At 43.7% G+C, this 15,264-nt stretch overlaps 1 protein-coding gene across 3 annotated transcripts in view; it reads right to left on the bottom strand.

Moving 5' to 3' along the window:
- CUL4A (cullin 4A) overlaps positions 1–15,184 on the bottom strand; it is a 41,926-nt gene extending 26,742 nt beyond the window's left edge. For 2 of the 3 annotated variants that reach the window (XM_036904778.2, XM_036904779.2), the window contains exons 1-3: positions 14,877–15,184; positions 14,258–14,373; positions 1,302–1,405 (exon numbers count right to left, since the gene is read on the bottom strand). In XM_036904778.2, coding sequence (XP_036760673.2) covers positions 1,302–1,405; positions 14,258–14,373; positions 14,877–15,030 — 374 coding nt within the window. In that variant the 5' untranslated portion in view covers positions 15,031–15,184. Of the gene's footprint in view, positions 1–1,301; positions 1,406–7,051; positions 7,071–14,257; positions 14,374–14,876 lie in introns of those variants that run through there. The other variant, XM_036904780.2, reaches the window with a different exon arrangement.
- Between the last annotated feature and the right edge of the window lie 80 nt (positions 15,185–15,264).

Genomic DNA, 15,264 nt, shown 5'->3' with positions numbered 1-15,264 from the left:
AGTTCCAAAGGTGTGGACACCATTGTCCTGAATGCCCCATAATCTTTAGGACAAAGCTTTCCCAGAGAAGACCATAGGTGTATTCAGACGGCAACACCACAGAGCCAGAACCAACTTCACTTGCCCATTTGTGGGAGCACTGCAAACACTGTCCTAAGCAGAGACACCTCACTCTGGCATTATAGTCATGGGTCACCGAGAGACTCCATCCCAGACAAGGGGGTGGCTGTACTGCCCTAAGGGAGAGTCCAGAGCTCCAAATGCCTCTGTTTCTCAGTATGGGGAGAAGGCTCAGACAGCCCGAAGACTTAGAAACAAGCAGGCCCCACAGCCTGACCTCATGCATGAAGACAGCAGCCCAGGAAAGGGCATCATTAAGTTGCCTGCCTGCCACCATACATCGACTTCTCATTCCTACCAGTGGGTGGCGGGGGACTAGACTGAGGGACTGTAAAGGATTGTCTACAGGATGCTAAGGGGCTTGGTTTCCCTGGTGGACCTCTGGTCACAGATGGTGGGGTAGCAAACTTCTAAGATACCCCAGCCCCTGTGGACGTGCGATATCCCCTTGCCTGTGATTGGGCGGGGCGGGGGGTGCTATATGATGGACCCATCACGTGAAACTCTTAGCAAACAAGAGGTGGAGTCTCCTGCTGGCATAGGCACAAACAACCATGTCACTGGAAAAGGGGTCTCCTGGCAAGAAGTCAGGGGTAGCCACTAGGGCCCCAGGATGACCTCAGCCCTACGGCCAAGGGAGCTGAACTCTGCCAACACTTGAGTGAGTATGGATGATGAACTCAGGGGAGACTACAGGCCCGGCCAACACTCTCATCTCAACGCGAGGCCCTGGGCAGAGCCCCAGAGCCCAGCCCCGACTCCCCACTTGCACGCTGTGGCCTGACAAATGGGTGTTGGTTTACATCACTACACCTGTGGGAATTTGTTACACATCTTAGAACACTGACACAGATGGTTTACAAGAATACAGGATAGCAGACCTCAAACTTGAAGACATTTTTCAGAACTTTTTCTAAATACTTCAACCAGACCCAATAAATGGACACCGCTCTAATTAGATCAACAAAGTAATGTAAATAGTAAAAATTCCACTTAAAAAAACTCTAATATAGTGGGTCATATGAAACTAATGTAAGGTTTTTGTTCCATAATAAACAAAAGGAATTTAATAAGCTGTATCTTTAGTGTTAAGGATACTCATTATTTCCTTATCCTATTAATATTCAGTTTCAAATGATCAGGTAATAAATAGAAACTTCACGGAGCCAAAAAAAGGATATTCTCTGAACTGAAGAATCTGAGCTCGGACACGATCCTCACAGACCTGGCGCAGCTGTTTGTACAGTGTCGGAGACACTTTGTGAGAACAAAGATTTTCAACAGCCTAAAAACAAAAGGAATAAATGAATTACTATGAATAACACATCAGTCCTTTCTGCACATATTTCCATGTATAGCCATAACTGTAACAGAAAGGCACCCCCCATACTTTGCAATACACAAGTACACTATTACATTTAAGCTTAGGGCAGTTATTGCTGGAACACCGGAATCCAAAACACTTTTGTAAAAATGGGGTGCAACGACCCCTATGTTTATCGCACCACTATTTACAATAGCCAAGAATTGGAAGCAACCTAAATGTCCATCGATAGATGAATGGATGAAGAAGATGTGGTACATATACACAATGGAATACTACTCAGCCATAAGAAAAGGGCAAATCCAACCATTTGCAGCAACATGGATGGAGCTGGAGGGTATTCTGCTCAGTGAAACAAGCCAAGCAGAGAAAGAGAAATACCAAATGATTTCACTTATCTGTGGAATATAAGAACAAAGGAAAAACTGAAGGAACAAAACAGCAACAGAATCACAGAACTCAAGAATGGACTAACAGGTACCAAAGGGAAAGGGACTGGGGAGGATGGGTGGGTAGGGAGGGATAAGGGGGGGGCGAGAAGTAGGGGGGTATTAAGATTAGCATGCATGGGGGGGTAGGAGAAAAGGGAGGGCTGTACAACACAGAGAAGGCAAGTAGTGATTCTACAAAATTTTGCTATGCTGATGGACAGTGACTGTAAAGGGGTTTATGGGGGGACATGGTATAGGGGAGAGCCTAGTAAACATAATATTTGTCATGTAAGTGTAGATTAGTGATACCAAAAAGAAAAAAAGGGCAGTTCCTGTGTGGTAACCTCCAATGAGTTCTACACAAGGGTATAAAGGGCATATAAATGTGTAGGCAAAGGGTCTGTTTGTGTTTATACAGAGAATCAAAGCCTAACTGGGCTACCCCGAAAATGAACTAAGATACGATATGAAAAAGAACTTGCAACATCAGCACTCTCTGGAAGACTCATGCCAGAAGATGATCATCAAAAAACCCCAACAAAGATCCACACACTGCTACAGGTGTAGATGCACTCATCCCACCAGTTCCTGGAATTGCCATGGGAATGAGGAAGGAGATATCTAAGCTGGCCTGTGCATACAGTAAAACAACAAATTTGACTGGATCTATACTGTTGGAACTCAATCAAGAATTAGAAGTGCAAATTGTAGCACTCCAAAATCTTACAACTACAGATTATTTACTGTTAAAAGAACATATGGGATGTGAACATTCCCCAGGAATGGGTTGTTTTAATTTGTCTGATTTCTCTCAGACTGTTCAAGTTCAGTTGGACAATATCCAACATATCATAGATAAGTTTTCACAAATGCCTAAGGTGCCTAACTGGTTTTCTTGGTTTCACTGGAGATGGCTGGTAATTACAGGTATGCTTTGGTTATGTAACTATACTCCTATTATGTTAATGTGTGTGCGCAATTTAAGTAGTAGCTTAAAACCTATACATGCTGAAGTTACTCTACAAGAAGGTATGTCAAAGAAATAATCAATCTTCCCATGTTTTCTGCCGCCTGCTACTTCTATAGCTTTTCTTCTTCCTTCCTAATTACAACACTTAAATAGAATTCGTGCCTCATATCAATTTACCGAGTATCATAATTCTTCCAAGTGGTAAAGACACCTCAAGACAAATGCTGGGCATAGAAGCTACAGGGCATAAATATGCAAAGAAATAAAAAGCTAACCATTTCAAACAATAAGGCTTCTCTCTCACTTACCAACTTTACATCTCCCTGTATGGCCCCGGAAGATGACTGGTTAGCCAGAGACGGGTAAGATTCCTCAAGGGAGGAACAACCTAAGACAGGCACAGTCGCAGGGGGGTCATCAGGTGAGAAATTGGGGATCAAAAGAGGTGAGGCTTAGAACCTCACCACCCTGTTCTGAGAGAAATCTTCTGCATACGTGGATGTTTTATTGTCCTTGTCTAGCTTGGATTAACACATAGTCTACAGGCACACACCTGATCATCTACATTTGCTCTCTTATAACACTAAACTATGTTTTCTACCTTTATCTTGTATCTACCTACCACTTCAGCATTTTATTAAAAATAATAATAATAAAGAGAGAAATGTGGTATCCACATATAAATCAAGTATAAAAATCAAATGAGTATTCATATTTGAACTGACTGTTTATAGTTCATAATGCATGAGCAAAACCGAAGGTTTCTGTGATGGCTGCCCTTGTACTGTTCACCATGTAAGAACTTATTCACTATGTAAGAATTTGTTCCCCATGTAAGAACTTGTTTGTTATGCCTCAGAAGATTGGAGACTGACGAAAATCAGGCTTGGGGTGGATTAATGATTGTGCATTGAGCATTGACTCCCCTATACAGAATTTTATTGTTGTTAACAACCATTTGATCAATAAATATGAGAGATGCCCTCACAAACAAACAAAAAAAAAAGTATACACTTCCAATGGTAAAATAATAAGTAACCGGGATGTAATGAATATAGTCAAATATTGTAACAGCTTGGTATGGTGATAGCTGGTACCTAGAATTGTCATGTATATAAATGTTGAATCACTATGTTGTACACCTGAAACTAATGTAATGTAATACTGTGTGTCAACTACCCTTCAATAATAAATAAATAAATAAATAAAGATATAAAGATAAAAGAAAAAAATGGGGTGCAACGATAGCTAACATACACCACAGACCCAACAGCACACCTCCAAGAGACCTGGGCCCCTGGGACCCAGGAGGCTTTCCTGAACTACGTCTGAGCATCGCAAAGCCCTCCACTTTTGTCCTAGTGCACTAGTCCCGACACCTGGCTGCAGACCGCCATCACCCAGAGACAGCACAACTGGTCTGACCCCAACAGCTATGTTTCTGGATGTTCTGATTCTCCAGTTGGAGGTGGAGGCCACAGGAATTTGTGGTGAGTTTACCCTGAGAATTGTGATGTGAAACCGGGTCAGGTCACTGCTCTAGATGCTCACTGACCGCCTTCTAAACGGGCAGGAGGACAGGGATGCAGCACCCTTCCCTCTTACTAGCACAATGGACCTGCCTAAGAGCTGAAGGGAAGGCATCCCGGCAAAACACTTGGGCGACAGAGGTCAGGTGGCACCATATCCTACTTATGTCTGCAGGCAGATGTGTAATCTACTTACGTTTGTCTTAATTAATGATGAAATAAGCTTTTGGGGCAGAAACATTTTTCTTAAAATATTTTTATCCACATCAAAGAAATAATATTTGTATATTCCTACTAGTTCTAATAAAATTTCCTTTCAAATCTTATTCAATCCAAATATGAAATACTAAAAACAGAAATGTAGTTTTTCTATTGACTAGTTTTGAACCATTTAAAAAACATGGGGGAATATAACTTTAAGCTCTACTACAAAGCCACAGTAATTAAGACAATTTGGTACTGGCACAAGAACTGACCCACAGACCAGTGGAACAGACTAGAGAGCCCAGAAAGTAACCCAAGCATATATGATCAATTAATATACAATAAAGGAGCCATGGACATACAATGGGGAAATGACAGCCTCTTCAACAGCTGGTGTTGGCAAAACTGGACAGCTACATGTAAGAGAATGGAACTGGATCACTGTCTAACCCCATACACAAAAGTAAATTCGAAATGGATCAAAGACCTGAATGTAAGTCATGAAACCATAAAACTCTTAGAAAAAAACATACGTAAAAATTTTTTGGACATAAACATGAGCAACTTCTTCATGAACATATTTCCCCGGGCAAGGGAAACAAAAGCAAAAATGAACAACTGGGACTATATCAAGCTAAAAAGCTTCTGTACAGCAAAGACACCATCAATAGAACAAAAAAGCACCCTACAGTATGGGAGAATATATTCATAAATGACAGATCCAGTAAAGGGTTGACATCCAAAATATATAAAGAGCTCACGCACCTCAACAAACAAAACGCAAATAATCAATTAAAAAATGGGCACAGGATCTGAACAGACACTTCTCCAAAGAAGAAATTCAGATGGCCAACAGACACATGAAAAGATGCTCCACATCGCTAATCATCAGAGGAATGCAAATTAAAACCACAATGAGATATCACCTCATACCAGTAAGGATCGCCACCATTCAAAAGACGAACAACAACAAATGTTGGCGAGGTTGTGGAGAAAGGGGAACCCTCCTACACTGCTGGTGGGAATGTAAACCATTGTAGAAAGCAGTATGGAGGTTCCTCAAAAAACTTAAAATAGAAATACCATTTGACCCAGGAATTCCAGTCCTAGGAATTTATCCTAAGAATGCAGGAGTCCAGTTTGAAAAAGACAGATGCACCCCTATGTTTATTGCAGCACTATTTACAATAGCCAAGAAATGGAAGCTACCTAAGTGTCTATCAGTAGATGAATGGATAAAGAAGATGTGGTACATATATACACAATGGAATATTATTCAGCCATAAGAAGAAAACAGATCCTACCATTTGCAACAACTTGGATGGAGCTAGAGGGTATTATGCTCAGTGAAATAAGCCAGGTGGAAAAAGACAAGTATCAAATGATTTCACTCATCTGTGGAGTATAAGAACAAAGAAAAAAACTGAAGGAACAAAACAGCAGCAGACTCACAGAACCCAAGAATGGACTAACAGTTACCAAAGGGAAAGGGACTGGGGAGGATGGGTGGGAAGGGAGGGATAAGGAGAAATAAAAGGGGGGGGCATTACTATTAGCAGACATAATGTGCGGGGAGGCAAGGGGAGGGTTGTACAAGTACAACACAAAGAAGACAAGTAGTGATTCTATAGCATCTCACTATGCTGATGGACAGTGACTGTAATGGGGTATGTAGGGGGGACTTGGTGATGGGGGGAGTCTAGTAAACATAATGTTCCTCATGTAATTATAGATTAATGATACAAAAAAAATATGGGGGACATACAAAATGCAAACACTTTAGAATCTGAATTTAACTTAAATACTACATTCTGGAGGGAAACTTGAAATTTTATAAAGCTATTTTAGCAATACTTATAAGTATTAATAAACCCAATAATTAACATTAGAACTGCTAAATTTTAACCTAAATTAAATAAGTAATTACTACCATTTAAAACACATGCATATTTATAAAGGCCAAAAGACAACATGAAATGATGACATTAAAAAATTATAACCTGTTTTATAGCAGGTTTATTATCAGTAGAGTAACAACAAATACAACTGTCCTCTACACTTTGTCTTACTATACAATTAGGGATTTCCATCAACATTTTGGTTTTACATCTTCAATTCCATCACCTTGTAGTCATGGCTTTATATAGTCAGAGACCTACTATCCTTTTCTTTCTTAAAATACTCAGGATAATCTCATGTCAAAGGCTTTTGCTCCAGTAGTTAATCATTAGTGAATTCTGCAAACATCATTATTAAAAATAACTTTTTAATATACTACATGAAGAAATGTATTTTCTTTGGGAAAAATCAAAGTAAGCTTAGTGGTCCTGTCTCTCCCAGAGCTTCGTAACAGAACATTTCCTGAATGCTCTAATTTCTCAACTAGGAGTCAGTGTGCTCAAAACAGTCTTCTTGCAGTGGTGACACACTGTCACTGTTGATTTTACAAACAATTCTTCTGGCACATACTTACTATTTCCAGGAAGCATGCTGAGATTTATTCTGTTTTCAAAATCAAGAATCTGGGGGCCTCAAGCAGCTGCCTGGAGGGGTAGCCAGGCTCACTGTGGGTGCCGCGTGTCTCCACATCCTTTGCTGAGTCACTGTGGGCCTCTTCAAGTTACAGGCCTCTTCTGGCCGCCTCGGAGGACAGAGGGCAGCCCTGCTCGCCACGGTGCTGGTAGAGAACCTGGCAGACTTCTGTCTGCTGTGGCGGGAGCAGGCCGACACAGGCGTGCCCCTCCCCAAAACCGGTCTTGGAGATTCAGACCTGCCTCCTCTAGTGTATCAAGTGTCTGCTCGGACTCTGATGCGGTTTAGGCATGTTAGTGTGCTCTGCCGTGCACACTTTTAGGAGCCATCACACAGATGAGGATTTAAGTAACCAGGAGCTGCGGGCGGGGAAGCAGCAGGGCCAGGACAGAGAGGCTCTCCTTGTGCTGGCTCAGCCGGGATGGGGGAGCAGCGCGGCCTGAACGTCCCTAGTCATGATGGCTGTCTAATCTAGGTCTGCCAGGCCGCCCCACCCAAGTTCTCCAGATGGCTGTCTTCATGAGGACAGACCAGCGTGTTGAAGACACAGGCGTGCCTACATCAAATGGTTGCCTGTGTGTGGTGTGGTCACCACTGCAAAGGTAGAACGCTTCCCTCAGGTGGAATAACAAATCAGGAAGCTGACATGAGCCACAGGGCGAAAGGAACGATAATGTATTCGTGAAATTAGTGGTCCAGTTTAGGTGGCCACCACCAGAGCTGAGATAAGAGGAAAAGGAGTGAAACATACCAGTGCAGGAAACCAGGAGGGAAAAGGCAGGCAAGCAGGAAGAGCTATTTATGTGGACAGAAGGGGGGTGGCAGCCCTCCCTGCCCAAGGCCCCAGGGAAACTGTGCCCATCAGCCACCATCAGGAAAGATGTGCCAGCCATGTACAGGGCAGGACACATGCTACCCCACAAAGGCCGGCACAGCGCCCATCTTAGACTCAAGCAGGGAAGCAGTACACAGTCCTGGAGACGGCCCCTACTCAACGGCTGGCCTGTTTACCAGCAACCAGGGACCAGCTCACCACAGGGAGAAGGTGCTCACAGGGCTCTACCTCTAAGAAATGAGTACAGAACAATGTAAAAATTAAATTAGGACTCAAATCTGAGCAAAGGGGAATTTTCTTTTTTGGTATCATTAATCTACAATTACATGAGGAACATTATGTTTACTAGGCTCCCCCCTTCACCAAGTCCCCCCCACAAACCCCATTACAGTCGCTGTCCATCAGCGTAGTAAGATGCTGTATAGTCACTACTTGTCTTCTCTGTGTTGCACAGCCCTTCCCATGCCCCCCCACATTATACCTGCTAATCGTAATGCCCCCTTTCTTCCCCCCCGCTTATCCCTCCCTTCCCACCCACCCTCCTCAGTCCCTTTCCCGTTGGTAACTGTTAGTCCATTCTTGGGTTCTGTGATTCTGCTGCTGTTTTGTTCCTTCAGTTTTTTCAAAGGTATTTTATGAGGGATGTTTCCTAGGATGAGAGCTTTTAGGAAAACAAGTGGCCATCCATGGGCTGCATTACCAACCTGGCCCGCACAGCAGACCCTCAGGCCCAGGGCTAACTAAGTACCTAACACAGACAACCAACTCTATTGAGCAGTGAAAGCCGCTGAATTACAAAATCCTTTTATTAAGGTCTAATATATCTGAGTCTGAGTATTCTCCTATGTTTTTGAATAATTTATGTATTGAATTCACTCAATTAATTTGATTAATTTATTACATTCTCAAATTGGCCCATCAAACACATCTATTTGTCTCTATTTTCTGGGCTTTTTCTATTCATTTTTAGCCATCCACTTAGTGCACTCAATACCTAACTGCTCCATTCCCCCACACTAACATCACCAGGTGGAGGACTTCACCGAGACGTTTCTCCCAGGTTCAAGGCAAAGAGCACGGTTTTTCTCAGAATAGCAAGTCCTCCGTGACAAGTTTGTTTGATCCACCAAAACCAGTATGAAATCAACACATAGCCTTCCTTTCTCTGGATCTTTCTCAAAACCGTAGCTTCAGTGAAGCATGTGGCTGTAAGACACACATATGCTTTCTTCTTCAGTGAGTGGTGACCACAGATCTAACCTCAGGTCCTTAAAAACAGACAGAAGAGATCTATGCACTCAAAACACATTCCCCTCCTCTCACTCAGGAGGAACTCGACCCTGTGTGCAACATGTGCACACAAGGACCTTCTCGTCACCATGCTCTGAAATCTCCCTTTTTACAAAACACAAAGTGACAAACAGAAACAACATGCAGGCTGCACCCGGCTTAACTGATTTCTCTCCCCGGAGGCAGGCCCCCTACAGTGTCTGGGGGCAGAGAAATCATTGACAGGGAGAGAAGAGACCCCACGCTGAAGAAACCAATCAACATTAAAACAAGAGGTTCCCCTCAAATCAGCCTGAAAATTCCTAAAAACAAGAACAAAAACAGAAACAACCCACTCTCAAACACTGGTGAGAAGCGTTGCTTTCACCTGAGATTCTTAGAACAGTTATACACCACCTCTGCAAAAACTTAGCCTTTAATTTGCAATACCAGGTCAAACGCAGTCTGACAACTTTGTCTGAGACCATGACACGCGAGCAGGCAATCATTTCACAATGACAGCACTTACTATTTCTATCCCACTTGCACAGGATCTGAGCAGCTCACTCTGCAGAGAAGGACTTGGACTTCGTAGGGCTTCTGTCTGTGCGGCCAGGAGCCTGCCTTGGAAGGCGGGATGCCATTTTGGGAGTAAGCATCCCCTGGCCCTCAGCGTCTCAAGACATGCACATAGACACCCAGGGCATCTGGAAGCATCATAAGATCTCTGGGGACCATTATGACGTACCGCTGAGTAAAAGTATGGCTAAGTATTAAGAATGACGATGGGCATTGATGGTACAGAGTTACATCTCCAGGAAAAGAGGAATAGTAAGTTCTAGATGCAAGACAAACTATTTTATTGAATTAAAAACCTATAAGAGTTTAGGCAATCAGTGGGACTCCTGCTTCAGGTCAAGACAAAGTCAAGGGACAGGACTAACCCTTCTGCCTGAAATAAACAAAAACCATGCCAGAGGTATGAAGCACCAGCCCCCAAAGCCCTGCATGCCTCTGGCAGACGGGAACAAGCCCGTTCATCCCAGCTTCTGGTTTCCAGAATTCCCAGCTGCAGAGCACAAGGTCCATATCTGCGAGGCGAAGGCCCAGACAGAGGACACAGCCAGAGGGACCTGGAGACGTGCAAGGCGCACCACGGGCACAGAGCGTTCGGCAGAGCTGGGCTGCACGCAGGTGTGAGGAGACCACCAAGGCCAGCAAAGGAGCTGCCCACTAAGGGAGAGGCAACAGTGGCTGCTGCTCACACAGCACCTTTCCTGAACCAGCCTGGAAAACCCCAAGAGAGAGGGTATAGTACTTAGGAAGGCTTTGCCTCAGTAGTGGGGACACCGAGCCCTGGACAAAAAGCAACTCGGTCTTTCCTAACAAATCTTAAAGCAGGACTGAAAGGTCAAACTGTTCCCCCCAAATTTAACTACACCTAAAACAAAGCTCACGAATAGTTATAGGAATACAAAAATATCTATTATGCAAGTCAAAATGCACAATGTCTGATATCCAATCAAAGATTATCTGACATGCAAAGAAGTGGAAAACAGCCCTCAGTGGAGAGAAACATGTCAGAGGCAGCCTGGAACTGACAGGTGACAGCAGTGGACGAGGACAGTAAATGCTGTAAGAGCTGCGCTCCACTGGTAGTGAGTGAGGGAGACGCGCCACACAGAAAAGATGAACACCCAGACAGAAACCCACACATGGACCAAAGTATCAACGGCAGATTAGATGCTGCAAACCTGAGGACGTGAATAACCTGAACCGTTCGTATGTACTCCAGAAACCTGTGGTTCAAAATCTGTCCACAAAGAAAGCCAAGATGGCTATACTGGGGAATTCTCCCAAACACTTAAGGACAAAATACCAATTCTATACAAACCCTTCTACTTCTAGAAAAATGAAAAGAACAGAGTATTTCCAATTCATTTTATAAGGCCAGCATTACTCAGATACCAAAACCAGGCAAAGACATTACCAGAAAACAGCACACCACTACCCTTTATGATCACAGATGCAAAAATTAACAATATGTTTGCAAACTTAATCCAACAACATGTAAAAAAGGTTAATACATCAGGACTAAGCAGAATTTCTCCTAAGAATGCGAGATTGGTTTAACATTTCAAAGTCAAAGAAGAATTTGTCAAAATCAATGTGTATTTCCGGAAAAAACTCAGCAAACTAGGAATAGGAAGGAACTTCCTCCACCTGACAATGGGTATCTTTGAAAAACCCACAGCCAACACCATACTCAGTGATGAAAGACTAGAAGCTTTCTCCCCTAAGATGAGGAATGCGACAAGGATGTTTGCTTTCACCACTGCCATTGACCATGGGACTGGAGGTTCTAAACAGTGCAGCGGGGCGAGAAAAGGAAGTGAAAGAATGCAGACCAGAAAGGAAGCAGCACTATCTCTGTTCACAGGCAACCCGACTATCTGTGTGGAAAATCCAATGGGGGCTAGAACACTACTGCAAGTGAGGCAGAAAAACAGTATCAATATATAAAAAATCACCTGCATTTCTATATACTAGTGAGAGCCAGAAATTAACTTTCCTTACCCCTTATAATGCCTTCAAAAATATGAAATGCTTAGGGATAAATGTCCCAGGAGATGTACAAGTCCTGTACACTGGAACAGAAAAAACACTGCTGAAAGAATATGGAGGACCTAACTAAAGAGAATGGTCCCATGATCAATCGGTATTGTCGTATCAATTCTCCCCAGACTGATCTGTAATGTGACACAATCTCAATCAAAATCCTAGTAGTCTTTTTTGATAGACATTGGCAAATATATTCTAAAATTCATATGGAAACACAAAGGATCTAAAATAGCAAAACAACTGGGAAAAGGGTAAAGTTGGAGGGCCAGTGCTTCTCAACTTTGAGACTTATCACACCCACATGCATATGAACAGTGGGGCAAAGGCACTTTTGTGGGGGTTAATCTCTTTAACAAATGGCACCAGAGCAACTGAACATGTGTGGCAACACAGACAACTTGGATTTTATACCTCACAACATACACAAAAATTGATTTAAAATAAATTATAGACCTAAACCCCTAAAATGTCTAGAAGGAAACATAGAGAAAATCTTAATGACCTTAGATCAGGCAAAGGTTTCTCAGGTAGATACAACCCATAAAAGACCAAACTTACAGACTTCATCAGAATCAAAACTCCTGCTCTCTGTAAGTCAGTTAAGAGAATCCAGAGACAAGCTGCAGACGAGGAACACAGATCTGCAAGTGAATACCTGGCACACGACTCATCTCCAGAACATATGATAAACTCAAACACCCGATGATAAGAAAATAGCCCCATAAAAATGAGCAAAAGATTTGACACTTCACTCAAGAAGGTATTTAAAACAGCAACAGGTGAATGAAACGATACTTAAAATACAAATGAATAGCACGATGGAATTCCATACACACCTACTAGAATAGCTAAAATTAAAAAGACTTACAATACCAAATGTTAGCAAGGAAGCGGAACAACTGGAACTTCCACAGTGCTGGTAGAAATGCAAAATGGTGCAGCCATTTTGGAAAATAGTTAGAAAATATCTTATAAAGTTAAATATACACTTTCCATATAACCTTGTGAACCTACTCCTATGCATCTACCCAAGAGAAATGAGAATGTATGTGCACATGACAACTTATTCATTAATGTCCAGAACAGCTATAATTCATAAAAACCCCAAACTGGAAACCCTGACATCCACGCCCTCATGAAAGGATAACCAGTTGTGGTGCCCACACCACTCGGTGATGAAGAAACAAGTCACTGCCACACAGTGTGCAGGAGCCTTACCAGCCCTACCCTAAAGAAAAGAAGTCAGGTACACAAGAGCAAAGTGCATGACTCCCATTCAGATGAAGACTCGAAGAGATGATGGCCACATACACGACAGATGTAAATCACTGTCATGGACTGGGAGTCCAGGGAGTGGACTGAATGCAAAGGGGCCCAGAGAACTCTCTGGGCTGATGGGGATATGCTCCACCTTGATTGTGTGGTGGTTATACAACTGCATACGTTTGCTAAACCTTTAATATTAAAGTACATGTTATATGTAAGTAATACCTTGGTAAAGATTAAAAAATAGTCACACAAACTTAAAGAAGGGACATGTGTCTATCAAACTGTCAGTAGTGGTTTTGGGTGATGGGAGTACAGGTGACTTTAATTTTCTTCTTTGTACTTTTTTGTTTTTCAGTTCCATAAATTTTATAATGTAACCAGTAATGTAAATAGAAAATTTTAGGTGTCTTAATAGAAATTGTGGTATCATATTGTTACCTAAAATATAGGTAATATCTATCAGACTAATGAATGTTATTCTTTAAAAACAAGGTATCAGAAAAAGCAGTCTGCTTGTATGGTATATGCCAATAGCAAAATGTACTTTTGACCATTTCTTGTTATGTTAGAAATGGTACATTCAAATTAATTTAAATCTGTTTCATGTTTTGATTATAACAATCACAAAACACAATGGAGAGAGGAAAAAATCTGAATTAACAAGTGAAACTAATAAGAGCTTTCTATAGAACATAAAGGAATTATAGTAATTATATGCTGCATGTTTAGAGTCAGGTGACATTTAGAAACATCTCTCTCTCCTCAAATAGGATAACTTTAAATACCTTTCTAGGCAGTTTAAGACTGAAAATGGAGTAAAATGCACAACCACCAACGAACGAAACACTGGCTGACTCTGGGGACAATGCTGTCACAGAATTCCTGTTGCTGCTGGAGGCAAAAACTTGCTTTTCTATCATTTCCTTACTATTGACTGTGAAATGGTACTGAAGACCACATGACCCAGGCCCATACTGCATTTCACTGGATTTGGATAACTGTGTTATTTGGACAACTATAAAAACGAGGTAAGTGAGAGACAGGAGGCGGGTCCCATCCTGTTGGTTAGTTCTCCTTGTCTTAGAAAATCCCGCAGTTCTATCTGGATGAGATTCTAACAAGCTCTGCTTTCCACCGAACGTGGCATCTTACCTGGTAGAGCTCTTCCAGGTTGTACCTGATGGAGGTACTACTCTGTATGGCTTTCACCGCCTCATGAAGCTTCTGCCAGGTGTCCTGAGTGTAGTTATCAGGCAATTTAGGTCTGTCTGTAAATCCAGATAGAATCAGTGGCAAATGGCATCCAGGCTCACAATCGTACATATTTTAAAAAATATTCCACAAAAAAGTACTTAGCAGACACACAGCTAAGGAACACAGAAATTAGGATTTCCCAGTACAAGGTTTGTAGTTATCAATTTCTGGGGTTAAAGACTATCCAACCGTATCTTTGCTTGCTGAATTTATTCAGTGTTGATGCGTAGAATGAAACACACACAGAAAACGCACACATCTTCGGTTCTTTTTACTTAAGTTAACTTTACAAACATGGAAGCCCGGACCAGCGAGGCTCCGCACCCCACTTAAAGTTGACTCGAATCAGTCGGGGCCGGAGAAGCCGTGTCCGCCTCCCAGCTGCCTGCTCTGGGGCGCAGCCGGTGAGGAGCGCGGGGAGCCGTTAACCACCGCGCCGCGGGCGCCTCCGAGCCGCCGCTGCTCCCGGCCCGGCCCGCCCGCCGCCCAGGCCCCTCCGCGCCCGGCCCGCACCCACCTCGGAAATTCTTGATGACGAGCTTCTTGGAGCCGCCGCCGCCCCCGGGCTTGGCGGAGACGGCGGCCGCGGCCAGGGCCGCGGGCTTGGTGAGGCCGTTGGTGTGTCCGACTAGCGCAGTCAGGCTGCCCTTCCTGGGGGCCTCGTCGGCCATGGCGCGGCCGGCCAGCTCGACACCGCCCCGCCCTCCGTCAGCGCGGCGCCCAACCGCCCCGCCCTGCGCCGCCGAGCGCGCCCGCCCCGGCCCGAACCCCGGCTCGCGAGCGCGGCCAACCGGCAGCGGCGCGCTCCCCGCGGGACCAGCAACAGGCGAGGGGCGGCGGGCGCAAGCCCGTTAGCTCCGGGCCCCGCGCGCCCGGCCGGCCCGAGCGCCCGGGGCGCGCGCCAG

This window comes from Manis pentadactyla, chromosome 17 (genome assembly GCF_030020395.1).
Source record: "Manis pentadactyla isolate mManPen7 chromosome 17, mManPen7.hap1, whole genome shotgun sequence".
Classification (NCBI taxonomy): domain Eukaryota; kingdom Metazoa; phylum Chordata; class Mammalia; order Pholidota; family Manidae; genus Manis; species Manis pentadactyla.
The sequence above is the reverse complement of the archived record's forward strand: the minus strand, read 5'-3'. Positions and strand labels throughout refer to the sequence as shown.